The following is a 17,712-nucleotide window of genomic DNA, read 5'->3' on the forward strand; positions in this document are numbered from 1 at the left end:
CCTGGATGAAGCGACGGCAGCCATTTTGCGCCAGACTGCACACCACACACCAGCCGATTGGTGGAGAGGAGACCCAATGAAGCCAATCATGATATGGGGAGGGTTAGGAGGCCATGATGGACAGAGGCCAGTGGGCAGATTTGGCCGGGATGCCGGGGTTAAACCCCCACTCTTTTTCGAAGAACATCCTGTGATTTTTAACGACAACATTGTGTCGGGATCTCGGTTTAACGTCTCATCCGAAAGACGGCGCTCACTGAGCAGTATAGAGTCCCCGTCACTATACTGGGGCATTAGGACCCACACAGACCGCAGGTTGACCGCCCCCTGCTGGCCTCACTAACACCACTTCCGGCAGCAACCTAGCTTTCCCATGTGGTCTCCCATCCAGATACTGACCGGGCGCAGCCCTGCTTAGCTTCAGTGGGCGACCATGTGAGAGTTGCAGAGAGCTAGCTGCCAGTCACAAACTCAACTGGGGAACTTGGGGAAAACATAAAATCCTACACTTTGAAAATAATACTGCTATCCTGCCTTCAGACAGTGATATTGCTGGGTGATGGCGCTGCAGATGTGCAGTCATGGTTATACGTGTAAAACAATGCTTGCACACAGTTATTTTTTTGTTCACAGTTTTTTCTTTTATTGGCATTATACTTACCGGCAAAACCGAAATGTCCTCACACCGCAGATTAGAAAGACGCCGTCGCTTTCTCGTACTGTTGCCTGACTTCACCGCCGCTCGCAATGTTAAAGTGTGAAGTCTTGGTTAAGCGCCCCCTAACTTAAGAGCATAGTGATTGGATATTTACTCGCGGGGAGGAGTTTCCTCATCTCAGCTCATGGATTTAGAGGCACACACAGTCAATTCGGGGAGATATAAAACGCACATTAATTATTTAAACGCAAAACTGAGAAAACTGCAATTCACAAGCGCGTATTAAACCGTGCGAACGGTTCAATATTATATTGAGAACCGTGGCATCCCTAGTAAATACTACAGTGTTTTTTATCCATATATTAATGTACTTGAATTATCTCGCCTGTTAATTCTGTAGTTGCCATGTACAACAACTACAGTAATATAAACAAATTACCCAATACTGTAATTGTCCTCAACTACAGAATATATTATACTACAAAAGACCACAGTCTGATGAAGTAATATCAAATTATTTACACACACACACACACACACACACACACACACACACGCACGCGCACACACACACACACACACACACACACACACACACACACACACACACACACAAATAAGTATATCTGATCATATTTTTTCCTCTGAAGAAAGTCTTATTTGTTTTGTTTTGACTAGAATAAGAGCAGTTTTTATTTTTTTTAAACAGGTCAAAATTATAAGGAAATGTATCATATTATTTAGTTTTAATATAGTTAAAGTATAGCAGTTTTAAATATTCTTCTCGTCTAAAACTTAAAATGCTAATTGAAATTATAAGCATTGTTTTTGTACAGTATATATACATGTGTCTCCTGCAGGCAATCAGTATTTTATATGCTGTGTGTTTTAGGCTCAAGTGTCCAGCGTCACCCCAGGAACGTCTTACACCGTGACGGTCAATGCAGTGGCTTCATCAGGCTTCAGTTCTCCTGTCAGCCGAATACTGGTCACCACTATTGAGTCCTGTAAGTGTGTGGGCTCGGCTCTTATTTACAATGCTTTCCTTTTTTTTTTTCGCCATACAGTAGGTCATATTCAGACCAGTGTTTCTAGACTAAGTGTAAAGCAGAGTGTTTTAAAAATTATTTTGAATCTGTGAAAGTGTTCAGGGTGCCACGGTGGCGCAGTGAGTAGCACGATCGCCTTACAACAAGAAGGTTGCTGATTCGAGTCCTGTCTGGGCCTGTTGGCATTTCTGTATGGAGTTTACATGTGCTCCCCGTGTTTGCGTGGCTTTCCTCCGGGTGCTTCGGTTTCCCCCACAGTCCAAAAACATGCACTATAGGTGAATTGAATGGACTAAATTGGCTATAGTGTATGTGAAGGAGTGTGTATGGGTGTTTCCTAATGTTGGGTTGCGGCTGGAAGGGTATCCGCTGCGTAAAACATATGCTGGATAAGTTAGTGGTTCATTCCGCTGTGGCGACCTCTGATTAATAAAGGGACTAAGCCGAAAAGAAAATTAATAAATGAATGAAAGCTGAAGTGTTATCCTAATTCAGTGATATTATTAGGTGGAGTCCATTTTTGTGTCAGTGTCACACTCCATTCCAGTGTTTTAGAGTTACTTTGAGTTTACCTGTAGTATAATTGCAAATGTACACTTTTGCTACGCAGTTTGCAAACGTTTGTTGAAACAATGGATTTAGGAAACAATCAATGAACTATGTTTATAAAGAAACTGTTTATAGAAACTATGTTTATAACGAACTTGCGACTTTAGTTGGCTAATAAGTTGGCCCTTCCTACACTTCAAGAACTGTACTCTTACCCAGCACAGTACCTGTTCGAATGGTTACCGTCTGATCGGCGCTTCAGAGCACCAAGCACAAAAACAGCCAGACACAGGAAAAGTTTCTTTCCTCAGGCCATCTACCTCATGAACAGTTAAATATTCCCCAACTGTGCAATAAATATGTGCAATACTTTCTCATACGCATTTGTACACAGCACCTTATATCAATATACAATGCAATACTTTCTACATTCACACTACATTTGTACACAGCACCCTATAACCTGTAAATTTATAACAAATCTGTACATATAAGTCAACGTCCAGATTTCTTGACTAACTGCATCTCCGTTTAATGTTTATCATCTTTTTTTCTCATATTTATTTTGTATTGTCACTTGTCACTTTATGTACACTGGAAGCTTCTGTAGCCAAAACAAATTCCGTGAAGCACACTTTGTAATAAAAATTATTCTGATTCTGATAATGTTTTATGCGAAACGCACCACTGGGCGGGTTGTTAAATTTTGGGTGCGTTCGCTCACACTGGCCCGACAGTGGAAAAACGGTTGTTCCTTGCGCCACCCTTGCAAATTTGGTAAAAAATATGGAGGACTATTAGTTCAGGAGGGCTAAAAACTAGGGATGTCCCGATCAGTTTTTTTGCCCTCCAGTCCGAGTCATTTGATTTTGTGTATCTACCGAAACCTGATCAAATACATCTATAATACATAAAAAATAATGAAGCAGAGAGAAGAAACTGATCCAGGATGTTCCTTATTTTTTATTTAATTCACCTTATTTTAACATTCAACAACTCTGTTAACAAACAGAGCACTTCTGTGAGGTAGCTTGAGCAATCAATTCATAAATAACATCAATTCTTTACTTTTGGACTTTAGTGCAACACAACAGTAGTTATTAAAAAATTAAATATAAAAACAAATAACACCTTAACTTAAAACATTCACTCATTTTCTTGTCGGCTTAGTCCCTTTATTAATCCGGGGTCGCCACAGCGGAATGAACCACCAACTTATCCAGCACATTTTTACGTAGCTGATGCCCTTCCAGCCACAACCCATCTCTGGGAAACATCCACACTCGTACACTACAGACAATTAGCCTACCCAATTCAGCACCAGGAGGAAATCCAAGCGAATGCAGGGAGAACATGCAAACTATACACAGAAACGCTAACTGAGCCGAGGATCGAACCAGCGACCTTCTTGATGTGAGGCAACAGCACTACCTACTGCGCCACTGCATTGCACTACCTACTGCGCCACTGCATTGCCTCAACTTAAAACACCCGTCAGGAAATCCCAAGTTTACATATCTCACAGTTTGCCACGGTAATGTTGTCGTCATCAACTCTGTAATACCTCCAGACCACAGACATACTCGCGCTTTCCAAGCTGCTTCCCTGTTCTACTTTGTTGCAGAGACGCTATTGGTTAAATGCTGACAAAGTGATGTCTGTGAAGATCAAGAAAGAGGTCTAACTCTGTGCCACCGCATAACTATATATGTTCTGAAATGGTAGTCCCGTGGACGTTTCTAGAGATCGTGAAAAACGTTCCATGAGGTACGTATTTGTGAGTTTTTGCGAATCCACGAGAGGCCACTGTGTGCACTTTTTCGCATCTCGTATGTCTCTCGCGAGTGCTGTTCGCGTCCGCGCCATTCTCGCGTTAACCCACAAGAGGCCACTGTTGAACGACCGTCTGTTCGACTGGCTGAATGATTGACTGGCCGACCCACCCTCCTCCTCCTTCCCTAAACTTAACCATTTTTACCGATTGACCCGCCCACTTACTTCCCTAAAAACTTCCCTAAAACTTCTCACCCTGTTATTCACTTGTTCATTTTATTTTTTGAGTATTTTGCCTGATTTCTGGAACCACTCTTCCCCGCACTTGAACCCGAGGTCAGCTCCTCTTTGCGTCTCAAGTCTGCCGATGTACACGACAAGCTAACTGTAAAAACTAATTGTGCCACGAAAGCCCTCCACAAGGAGGTAAGCAGTCAGCCGGTAAGCGCGAAAAGGAACGGCGCTACATCGCCCCCATAGCATTCACCTAAAAAATGAAATGCAGCCATACGTACCTCCGGCTACATAGTTTGCGGACTCCAGAAATGTCCGCAGGACTACGTTTTCAGAATGAGCCTGGGTTAAAATATTTGAGTCCTGATTGGGAGGTAACATCAGATTTAGATCGAGTCTGAAACTGCGTGATTGGCCCGGTTTTCGATCACGTGAACGGATCTGTACGTCCCTACTAATAACTATATACGCAACCATGTGAAGGCTACACCATAACTATTGCATGCACTTACAGTTATGCAGAAGTATAAACTGGCCTTTATAAAAATGAATATCCTCAATTCTCAATTCAATTAATATTCTCGATTCAAAAATTGCAATTCTCATACACTGTAAAAAAGGGGAAGCTGATGTGTTTATCTTTATCTGGAGTGTGTTGCAGTCGTCAAAATCAATTTAGTGTTTTCCTTTGAAAGGGTAAATCCAATGAAATGTAAAACTCTTTGTATATGAATCTATGCACACTGTTTTCCACTCGAGATGTGTGTGTGTGTGTGTGTGTGTGTGTGTGTGTGTGTGTGTGTATATATTTATGTTTGCATAATTGATGCTGATTCCAGTTAGCAGGCTTTGATACGCGGGTATCAGATTCACGGGTCCCTCAGAGAATGGCATGAACGGGTCACGCTTTCTGATGGTTTATATTGTTATTCTCCTAAATGTCTGACACCTCCAGCACAACAGAGAGCCTTCTGAAAGACCTCCGCATTTGATAATGACTCTCGATGATACCAAATCTAGGTCAGGGCAACCGTATCCGTCCTGCTTCAGTGCACATCAAGAGGAGATGACGGAAGCTAATGCAAGAAGTGACAATCGATTGAAAATTAATTGTGCGTAAAAACTGCATACAACTAATTGCAATACAAAAAACAAGTAATTACAGTTGTATTAAATGTGTCATGCAGCATATGAGAACATAATTTGTGATGTACGTGTTTTTATTAAATAGTAATTGATCTGCTAGGATCAATAAAGCTGACTAAAATGGGATATTATATTGAATGTGTTAAAAACACGACTCAAATTGTTTAAAGGTGCAGCAGGTGATTGTCTTCAGAAACATTTTTTTTTTGTGCTGGTTGAAAGTCTCTTGAAATTTGTTGCACCGATGATTCCCAAAATTCTGATAAGTAGCGCAAAGTAATCCGTCAACAAATGTAGATTTGTACATCAGCAGTAAAAACAAATCCTGAATCAATATTGAAGTTACTTTTGTACGCTGGAGCAGTGGTATAGGCCCACCCGCAAGAGTTAAGGTCTGAAGTGAAGACAGTCGGGGGGAATTGGGGGGAGGGGGGGTGTGGCTTATGATCATGTGAAGTAGATTTATCACACGTGCAACCCTCCCTCCCACCAACCCCACGGTGCGTGTCCTGTGGGCGCCGCAGTAAGGATGACAGGTTCTTTTAGACAGGTTATGATACATTTTAAAACTATATTATTCATGCAAAGCTGATGTAGATTTTGTTGTTTTATGAACTTTATTTTCTTTATTCTCCACAAGTGGAAATTTATCAGTGTTTTCACCACACAACCACATCAGTGTCCACATTAAACACCTCACAGAAAAAACAGGCAACACAAATACATTCAACGTTATCACATATATCACATTAAAAAACCCTATACATACTTACTGTAGAACCCAGTATTTTAAATTCTAATGGCACATTTGATACACATTTTCTTTACTTGAGGTTGCCTAAAACGTCTTTTTGATGGGAACTTAAGGGATGGGAACAATCTTCAATAATGACACATGCTTTCTGTTTAATTCTCATTGAATACATTTAATTTTGTTGTCTTTTTTATCTACAATTGCTCTGGCAATTTTTACTACTCGACACAGTTTTTGCTTTTCCTTAATTGGCAAAAGTCCATACCATGCAATCATGTTAAAACTCACAACACTTTAAAATGAAGTGAAGTTTCATAAACTAATTTCGAGAGGAGCAAGTGATATGATTGAGCACAGCTGGATTCTCATCTGTAATAAGTAAAAATCAAATCAGGGTGATCCGAGCTTACAATAAATAGACAAATTTTATCCTTCTGCTTTATCTTCGTTTTGGAAGAATCACCTCTTCCACCCCATCTCCTCCTTTTCCTCCCTTTTGATACCTAACTGATCTTGAACCCCCTTATATGCTTATTGACTGGGCAGGAGCCTTGGGCTCAATTATCTTCGAGCTCAGGGTTCTCTCCCAGGACAGCATGACAAACCTGCTATTAATCCCAAGCATATCTAAGTGTGAACTCTTGAATGATTTATATACACAAAATTGTTACAGTCAGTAATAGCATGTAAGTATGGTTTAGTCCTGCACCCCGCCGTCCAAGCACCATAGTTGCTTTAAGACAAATTGCGTGAGAGAGTGCGACCAGCGATCCTTGCATGCATGAAATGTTGCACATTATGACAAGTTTTGCTTGCTACACAACTGAAAATGTGCTAGATATAAAACAGTTTTTTTTTTTTGTTGGGAATCGTAGTATTATAAAGTAATATAAAGTTTTCTAACTGGCGAATGACTTGATCTAGCGGGCTGTCTACTGTTCATTTTCAGGAGGCGTGGCTTTGGACGGCAGGGGAGGGACTATGTTTTTAAAGCTGTTATGCTAACAGATAGCATTTTGGAAGATCACCTACTGCACATTTAGTTATTTGCTTAGCTGTCTGTGAATGCTAAAAAGGCTGTTTAACACTTAAACTATATTGTATTTATAAGTGTTCAGTGTGTTGTTTATATAAATATAGAAGAATATAGCGAAAAGAATATATATTTGTGTTTTACAGAAATAATTTAACTAGCCAAACACAATCAAGCTTTCAACAGTCAAATGAAATAAATGGCTCGAATTAATTAATTACTTTGCTTTTCATCTACGTGCATGAATATAAATAAACAAATAATTATGTGAAAAAACCACGTAGTTATAATTGTGGTTGACCAATTATATTCAGGTATTCAATGAAGCTGCATTGCCACAATATCATATAAAATGATTAATAAATTGCTCAAAATGATTGATTGAGTTTTTATCTTATTGCATGTAAATTAGAACTGAATAATGTGTAAAAACTGCATAGAAATAAATGTAATTAACCAATTAGATTCAAGCATTTAAAAATGTTAAATACGTAATTTAAGTAAATTACATAATGTATTGAATGCATCAGAAGTGGCTCAGATTGTGCTTCTATTTTGTTTATCAATGAACACAATCATTGACCATTTCCCATGAAGGCTGGGTTTAGGGGTCGGGTGATATTATTAGTGGATATTAGAGTATAAAATACATTACGCAAATGGAGAGTCCTCAAAAACTACAAAACAGCATGAGTTAGTGTTTGTTCTTGATTACATGGTTTATGATGACTTTATTAGATTGTATAATAATTGGGTCACACTTTACAATAAGGTTCATTAGTTAATGTTAAGTCATGCATTTACTAACATGAACAAACATTGAACGATACATTTACTACAGTATTTATTCATGTTAATAAACATTACTTAATGAAAATACAGTTGTTCATTGTTAGTACATGTTAACTCATGGTGCATTAACTAATGTTAACAAGCATGGACTTGCATGTTAATAATGCATTAGTAAATTTTTGATTATGATTAATAAATGCTGCACAAGTGTTGTTCATGATTAGTTCATGTTAGTAAATGCATTAACTAATGAACCAAATTGTAAGGTGTTACCAATAATTGTACATGGCTTTAAATTGTATAATGACAAGGCTATGATCTGGTTGTACTCTTACGAGGACAGGTCTTAATTTATTCAAACTTAATGAGATCTTTAGACATTTAAAATTGCTTTGAGTAGATTAAGGCCATATAATAAGTATTTTTTACAGTATAAAATACATTGTGCCTATGGAGAGTATATTAAACCATATATAGAAATATATGTTTGTGTTTAAAGGTGCAGTATTGGATTGATCTAGTGGTTGAACGAGGTATTGCAGTCCAAATTCAAATTATTTTAGAGGATTTTTTTTCACCTGGTCCCTCTGATGACGACTTGAAGCACACATGGGTTGCCAGATTGACAACACAGCCAAGAGCAAATGGCTTGACGATCGAGCCTTGCACTGTACGTTTCTCATCTAATGTTTACATTTGTAATATTTGCATTATTTGCTAATTAAAAACACCTCATGTTTATTTTTATAATTCAAAACCAGCATCTCATTGCAGAGGCTGCTGAATACTAACACCTGTTTTCCATCAAGGCAACCCGGGTGCTGAAATATAATTGGGTTAACTGGTTGCAGGCGGAGTTACATAATCAAAACAAAGATAGACATTGTGACATTTTTAAAGCAGAACAACAGTATTTAGCATTGTTTTTCACATGAGTATGTTCACTTACATGTTTCTGAAATATCTGCAAGCATATTATGGTATTTTTATGCTTTAGAAGAGTCAAAAACTTTCCTACAGCACTTTTACCCACACCTAAACTCTCCAGGTAGTTGCAGATGAAGATTTAAAAAAAAGTCATAAAAATAATATAATATACTGAATGCATCACAAACTGCTTAGATAATTTCATTATTTTCGTGTTTGTGTGTGTGTGTGTGTGTGTGTGTGTGTGTGTGTGTGTGTGTGTGTGTGTGTGTGTGTGTGTGTGTGTGTGTGCAGTACCAGCGGCCCCCTCTAAACCTGAAGGTGAACGGGTCGGTTCCACCGGCATCCTGCTGTCCTGGCGGATGCCGATGCCTCTCGACCCCTCCATTCACTCATTCGTCATCAGATATAAGGAGATGTGTCCATATCCAGACCCCAGCTTCACGGAGATCACCAAGAGCCTGGACATCCCAGAAACCCTGCTGAACACACTCACCCCTGGAGCCACATACAACATCAAGGTGCAGAAATGATACAGCACACACATCACATCCAGTTGTTTAACAGCAGAAAAAATTGAAGTCTAGATGGTATACAATTGCAAATACGTACAACATTATAGCATCATTTTTGTGACGCTGTACTACAATAACAAATATTTTTACATTGCTGTGAGTGTTGGGTTTAGGGTTGTGGTAGACATGAATAAAATACAATTTAATGGAAAATTTCATAAATAATATAGATAATTATTATTATAATTGCTGTTGTTACATTGCTTTGAGGGTTGCAGTAGAAAATAATAAAATAAAATTAATTCAAATCAAATCAAATCAGGCCTTTATTTGTCACATGTCGCATAGCATTTAGAAGGTAAGTCAAATACATCTGGACAATTAGGCCAAAAGAACGCCCTCTCAGCTTGCCCTTGATTAGGGCAAAGTGAGAACAGGGAGAAAAACAGCCCAATCTTAGCATAAACACACCGGCAAGACACAACATTGAAACAGGGGATGGGAACAGGGGATGTGGAAAACAATCCGATGAGTGGCAGCCAACTGGTCCAGTAGCCATGGAGGCGCAAGTCACAGTCCCGCCCATGCCCATCATGGGTGAAACCACACAAAGGCGTTTAGATGAGGGGATCGGTGGTGAATGTTTATCTGTAGATATTGATAATTTAGTAAATTATCAGTTAATTTTGCTAATTGATCATTTAGTAAATAATATAAATAAAGCTCCCACTTTATATTAAGTGGCCTTAACTAATACATACTTACATAGAAGTTAATAGTTTGTTACAATTGACTTATTGTGTAAATACATGCATTTACTGTGTACTTATGCTTGATTAAATACATGTATGTAATTACATCTGTAAGTAACTTTTGTAATTAAATTTGTAAATACACTGTTGACCATCCCTTACACCTTAACCTACCCTTAAACCTACCCACACCACCAAACCTGTCCATAACCCAACCTCTATCCATATAACTCAAAAGCACCACAAGTGTTCTCAAATATATTATAAACACAGTAAGTACATTGTTTGTATTTTTTTGATGTAAGTACATAGTAGTTAAGGACACTTAATAAAAAGTGGGACCGATTTGCTTAACAGGATACAGTATATTAGTGTAAGACTCCATTACGGGGATGCACCAAAATCCAAAGTTCTGGACACACTTGGATGTTAAATAAAAATACTTTGTAATAATTATTTTATACTTTCAATAAATAAAATAAGATAATTTATTAAGACTTTATAAAACTAAATCAAGAGCCAAAACGTTACAGATTTTATACAAAAAGCAATAATATAACCACATTTTATTGAGTAGTCGAAAGGCATGACATTGGCATTGGCATGACAGCATAGTAGCACTATTGCAAACAGCAGAAACAAGTATACTACATATAGAAATGTACTGTCTGCATGTTGTTTGACCATACTTCATAAATTCAGTGCATCCATAGTATATTTAAATACACTATTAATTTTGCTTATAAAAAAAAAAACCTTCAACAGTTGTAATTCATTGCTAATTTGTCTTTTGTAAATCCATGTCTTTGGACAGTAGCTACAAAGGGTTTTTCACTAACAAATTAAGTTCATTCATTCATTCATTCATTCATTCATTCATTTTCTTGTCGGCTTAGTCCCTTTATTAATCCGGGGTCGCCACAGCAAAATGAACTCATCCAGCACGTTTTTACGCAGCGGATGCTCTTCCAGCTGCAACCCATCTCTGGGAAACATCCACACATGCATTCACACACACACACTCATACACTACGGACCATTTAGCTTACCCAATTCACCTATACTGCATGTCTTTGGACTGTGGGGGAAACCGGAGCACCCGGTGGAAACCCTCGCGAATGCAGGGAGAACATGCGAACTCCACACAGAAACGCCAACTGAGCCGAGGATCGAACCAGCGACCTTCTTCCTTCGAGGCGACAGCACTACTTACTGCGCTACTGCGTCGCTACACATTATGTTGTCAAAGTCTAATATAACCACAGCAGATTTTTAAACATTAGGAACAGAACAGATGCATACCACATTTGACTATAATATGCATTGATGAAAATAAATAGGAACTAATTCACAGTTACTACTACAAAGTGGCATCATACCATATAGCAATGCAGTGTGTGCCAGGTTTGAGAGATATTTTACAGCATCATTATAAAATGTGTGGTCAGTTTGATTTCTTTAATGAAAAGAGAAATTCAATAAGAACATTAATATTGTAATATTTAGTCACACAATCTATCAAATCATTCTAAATTTGCAGATTTGATGAGCAATAAAATATTTCAGATTATGACACTACATTGACATTGACATCAGTAATCAAATTATTTGCCCTTATCTGAATAAGACAATAGCCCCTTTCACACATACATTTTCCGGAAAGCTTGTATGTGTGAACAGGTCCTTTTTGAAAATACCGGTAAATTCGTTCTGGCTATTTTCCGGAAAGAGAAGTTGTAAGATTACCGGCAATTTGCCGGAATGCTGCGCTGTGTGAACGCAGAAGGAAGATTGCCGTAATAAGCGCGTGCACGTCTAGAACGTGCTGACGTGAGACGTCTGCTTTAGCCAATCACAACAGTCAGACACATTTACGTAGCGCGGTTTGTGAGAATAAAAGCCTTTGAATATTTTTCCAGACACATTTAGCGGCTAGAAGTTAGTCAGATCACGTTTATATGTTCTTCTTAATGCCAACTGTGTAAATAATCATCGATGAGATGCTTATGGTAAGCCGTTCTTTGTTCACCTTCAAGCTTTGCGTGTGCCTGTGAAACAGCCTGTGAGTGCCTGCACACGCACATATTATGAACATCTCGACATGCGAAAGTGATCCTGCGAAAGTTGTTCACAATATTGATCATCCACAGAGTTTGTAATTTAGTCAAATGTTTACAAACACAAGCGCAGCCGTTTAAAGCTCATTTGTGGTGAATGATGTAAGAATTTACCGGTATTTTAGAATGGATGTGTGAATGCTCTTTTCCGGAAAAATTCTGTAACGTCCTCGCCTGTGTGAACAGCGCTTTTTTTTTAATATACCGGTAAAGTTGTTCCGGAAATTTTCCAGATATTTACCGGTATCACTGTGTGAAAGGGGCTAATAGTATGATTAAGGTGTTTACATGAGCTACTTTTTGAATGTTCTTTTCATGATCCCGTTTTAAAAGTTACAGCACACAGATTGATTATCATCATTGCGTCACCGCACTATCCACGTTTCCTCTAGAATTTCATGTAATTTCAAGTGTTTCATTTCATTTTTAATTTTTCGACTTTAACTGCAGTTCTGCACTTTCGCTTTCATTCAGGAACATTTCATGCATGCTCCCTGTGACAAACTGAGGTATCGGATGCAAGTATGAACTGCTGGAAGAGTGTAGTTTTAATGGAATTTAATACCGCACACCTTATGAGAAAAAACCTCCGCATTTCATGATGCAGGTGTCTGTGGCCCTTTACTGACTTGGTAGGTGCAGAGAATAGTGTCAAACACGTGTGTGTATGGACTACCTTGTCACAACATGGGGTGAAATTTCCTACACAACAGTAATATTTTGATTGCGGTGTTTATATGTCTGTACTGCATATAATGTCTGTACAGCAAGAAGGTCGCTGGTTCGAACCTCGGCTCAGTTGGCGTTTCTGTGTGGAGTTTGCATGTTCTCCCTGTGTTCGCGTGGGTTTTCTCCGGGTGCTCCGGTTTCCCCCACAGTCCAAAGACATGCAGTATAGGTGAATTGGGTAGGCTAAATTCTCCGTAGTGTATGTGTGTGTGTGTGGATGTTTCCCAGAGATGGGTTGCGGCTGGAAGGGCATCCGCTTTGTAAAAAAAACGTGCTGGATAAATTGGCGGTTCATTCTGCTGTGGCGACCCAGGATTAATAAAGGGACTAAGCCGACAAGAAAATGAATGAATGAATGAATAAAATGCAAAATGTGATTAAATGTATTGTTTGCTGATTAAATGTGTTGCTTTATTGCCAAAATGCCTTTAAATACATCACAACAGTTCTGAGACAAAAGGCATAATTAATAGTTATAAACTTGCAATTGCAAGAAAAAAATAATAGTAAGATAAAAAAAATTATCTGATGATCTGAAACATTAAAGTGTGTTAAATAAGCAAAAAAAGAAATCAATAAGGGGCAAACTATTTTCTACACCACTGTTTATTTATTGTGTCTGTGTGTGTTGGTTCAGTGGCAGAAACAGGCCATAGAAGTGTCCAGGAACACACATAACCTTCAATAACTCCCAACATTAAAACATAATGGAAATTTCAAGAGATTTGCAATTCCTTCCCACCTCCAAAGCATTGCAGACTTACTGAATAATAGTGCAATATCCCACAGTTCAACAGTTGAATTACACTATTCCCCAAAGACTTGCTTCTCTTGACCTTCTCCTTATTCCAGTAACCCCTTTAAATGTGTGAATACATTAATAAATAATGTTAGTAATATTACATCTACCGCATGTGTAGCATGCTGAAGCCCCTTTCCTTTTCCTTTTGTCGCCTCTAATGAAGCAGCAGCCAATATGACGAATGCAAAACCAAAAACAGAGTTTGTTAAACTCTATAGAGAAGGCCAGCATTCAGCAGACATTACTGGATTAACTGTCCGTGGGAAAGTTGCCAGTGGCCTCTATTCCATTGATCCCGCTCAATAATTTATCAGCGGTGAATAATTCATCTCCAACAGAGAACTCAGGATCCACGAGGGATCTCTGTTTTCCCTCATTTGTCTCATGAATTCATTGGCAGGGTACACGGTGAACTCTGAATTGACTTTTTGTGCGAGCGTGTGTTTGTACGTGTGACAGTGTTTGATGGCTCTGTTGTGTGGAGTAGATCGTCTTGCATTGAAATCTTCATTCAGTGTGTTTATGTAACCTCCTCTGCTAAGTCACGGTGATAAATCAAGCCGACGTTATTATGCCTTGTGCAGGTTTGTGTATATTGGTTTTTAAAAGCTTTTTTTTTTCTTCTGTCTGTAGGTTGCGGCAGTGAATAAAGCAGGAGTTGGACCATTTAGCCAGTCTCTGTACTACAAAACAGCAGAGGCCCGTAAGCAGCATTCATATGCCTTATTCAAAACTGAGCTTCTTTGGCGTGTAAAGATGTAATATATTGTAATGTGTGTATTTATGTAATGTATTGTAATATATGTAATATATTGTAATGTGCGCATTTATTATGTATGGCCATACACCAAAGCGCTTTACAATCATGAAGGAGGGGGGGGGGGTCTCTCCACACCACCACCAGTGTGCAGCATCCACTTGGATGATGCAACGGCAGCCACAGGACAATGGCCCCTGTGTGCTTACCAAACACCAGCTATTGGTGGAGTGGAGAGACAGTGATAGGCCAATTCAGTGGATGGGAATGATTGGGAGGCCATGATCGTAAGGGCCAATTGAGGGACTTTGGCTAGGACACCGGAGTTACACCCCTACTCTTTACGAGAAGTGCCATGGCATTTTTAATGACCATAGAGAGTCAGGACCTCAGTTTAACGTCTTTCAAAAGACAGCGCCTACTTACAGTATAGTGTCTCCTTCACTTTTACTGAGCCATTAGGACTCACACAAACTGCAGGTTGAGCGCCTCCTGCTGGCCTCATTAACATCACTTCCCATCCAGATACTGACCAGGCTCAGCCCTGCTTAGCTTCAGTGAGTAAAGCCTGATTTATACTTCTGCGTCAAGTGACCAGCGTAACCCACGGCGCATGCAACGCACGTGGCTGTGCATTTATACTTCTGCGCGCTGTCTCTGTTGGTCTGCATTAACACTTCCGAAACGCTAGTTGGCAGTGAGGTGTAAATCTTACTCTGTGTCGAGTTTCTTTGCTGCTTTTTTGCGTTTCCTGAACACTTCGGGGATGTACATGTGGCTCAAACTCGCTCATTTTGAGGCAGGAACCGGCGGACGTGCAACATTTAACTATGAGGTAAACACAAAACCAAACTTTCCATCTGGAGCTCCTTAACGGGACTCCACACTTGTAAACAATCGCTCGCACCAATCACGCGGCTCTCCGTCCCGCCCAGACTCCTCAGCGCTACCAAGCCGACCAATCACAGAGCTTGCGCTACTCGTTGTTGCGACGTGTAGTTACATTTTTTGAGAGGTGCAAGTCAGTGACGCCGATGGCCACGGCGAAGGGCTATGCGTCAGCGCCGTAGCATACGCCGGCGTTTGACGCAGAAGTATAAATCAGCCTTAACAGTCTTGGGCTGCAGGGTGATATGGCTGTGGCAGCCATGACTTTAAAGACTTAGTCCTCATTCACTTTTCATGCGTACATTTGAACTCACAAAACTCTTCTGCCTAATTCACAACCAGGTGTAAAGTAAATAATTACAAATACTCAAATGACTATAATCGAGTAGTTTTTCTCAGGAATTGTAATTTGCTAAGTATTTTTAAAAATGTGTCCTTTTACTTTCCCTTGAGTACATTTTATTGCACTACTTTCCTTCAACCTGCAGTCACTACTTTATTTTTCTTGTCTATGGGGATTTAAAAAATCAGTCCTGCAAATCCAGTTATCAAATCGCACATAAGGTGAATCGTCACATAATGAACTACCTCAAGTCATGGGTGCTTTATTATTGCAGCAAACTGTTTAGAAGCATTAAAAGTGTCCAAGAAGATGTTCAAAATCTTTACACGCAATGACACAGACTGTTTAGATGCAGGTCACTGATGAGAAGATGACAGATGTTTTCTGTATGATGACCGAAATGGCCTCAAACACCCAGCAGGCAAAGGACGTTATCATGATGTCAGATTGACGTTTGAACCCAAATGTCATGGATGTTGCTTTTTATTTGGAAATGAAAATCGGGTTGAGAACTCAAAGTCAGGCCAACATCAGTCTCCAAGGTCTAACCTAAAATCAACCAAATATCAACTTGTAATGATGTTACAGCTTGACGTTGTGTTGATGTTCCTACTATGAAATCTATCAGGGGTTGGATTTTGGTTGCCATACCTGATAAACAAAAGTCAGTATTTGATGTCAATATGATGTTGGCTTAAGATGTTTGCTCGACGTTGGATTTTAGCCACTTTCTAACAACATAAAATAAACCATATATCAACTTCATTTAACGTCATTATTGGACATCAAAATATCATTGTCCTTAGATGCTGGCTAGATGTTGAATATTGGTTACCTGACATCACAACATAAATCAAACCTAATATTAACATCACATGTTTTGACCCATGTGTTTATATTGATTCTCACAGCTCCTGGTCTGGTGTCGAATCTCACAGCGTTTGCTGAGGATCACACATCAGTCATTGTGACCTGGTTTCTCCCTGTACGTATTAATGGCCTCATCACTAAGTTTGCAGTGAAAGTCAAGCATGCTCGAACAGGCCAGATCGTCCGCACGAAGGAACTGAACGCTGAGGATATCATGAACGGAGCCTTGCCTCACTGCAACGTACGTCTTTATTTGTTTATGTCACACTGGACCACAAAAACAAGCCTCAAAAATGTCAGTTTTTATATTGATGTATAATTATAATTGCTCAGTCATGTACTTTGTCAAGACGGGACAATTTTTGGCCCAGATACGACTATTTGAAAATGTTAAATCTGAGAAAATACTGAGGAAATTGTGTTTATTAGGTCGAAATTAACTTCTCAGCGATGCACATTGGCAATCAAAAATTGGGTTTTGATGTATTTATTATATGGTTGGAAATGTACAACCCCAAATCTTACAAAGTTTGCACAGTATGGAAAACGTGAATAAAAAAGAATGTAGTGGTTTCCAAATTTACTTTGACTTGTAGTTTATTGCAGACAATATGAACACAAAATATTTTGTTTTGTCTGGTCAACTTCATTTCATTTGTAAATATTCATCCTTTCCTGACATTCAGACCTGCAACACATTTTAAAAAAGTTGGGACAGAAGAATTTTAGAGCTAGTAATCGGGTAAATTAATTAAATAATGATGTGATTTGAAACAGTTGATTTCAACAGCTTATTGTAGTTATGATTTGGTACAAAAACAGCATCCAAGAAAGGAATAGTCCTTTAGGAGCAAAGATGGGCCGAGGATTGCCAATTTGTCAACAATTACGTGAGAAAATTATTGAAATGTTTAAAAACAAAGTTCCTTATAGAAACATAGGAAGACATTTGAATATTTCAGCTTTAACAGTGCATAACATACAGTAGTTAAAGATTCAAGGAATCTGGAGGAGCTTCAGTGTA

General features: G+C 39.0%; 1 protein-coding gene across 4 annotated transcripts in view; it reads left to right on the forward strand.

The window, feature by feature from the left end:
• The window catches only part of ptprq (protein tyrosine phosphatase receptor type Q), a 137,308-nt gene that overhangs the window by 44,787 nt on the left and 74,809 nt on the right, over positions 1–17,712 (forward strand). For all 4 annotated transcript variants that reach the window (XM_073930217.1, XM_073930216.1, XM_073930218.1 and 1 more), the window contains 4 exons: positions 1,551–1,665; positions 9,210–9,436; positions 14,464–14,533; positions 16,730–16,929. In XM_073930217.1, coding sequence (XP_073786318.1) covers positions 1,551–1,665; positions 9,210–9,436; positions 14,464–14,533; positions 16,730–16,929 — 612 coding nt within the window. The remainder of the gene's footprint in view (positions 1–1,550; positions 1,666–9,209; positions 9,437–14,463; positions 14,534–16,729; positions 16,930–17,712) is intronic.

The sequence above is a fragment of the Danio rerio genome, chromosome 18, assembly GCF_049306965.1.
Source record: "Danio rerio strain Tuebingen ecotype United States chromosome 18, GRCz12tu, whole genome shotgun sequence".
Lineage (NCBI taxonomy): Eukaryota > Metazoa > Chordata > Actinopteri > Cypriniformes > Danionidae > Danio > Danio rerio.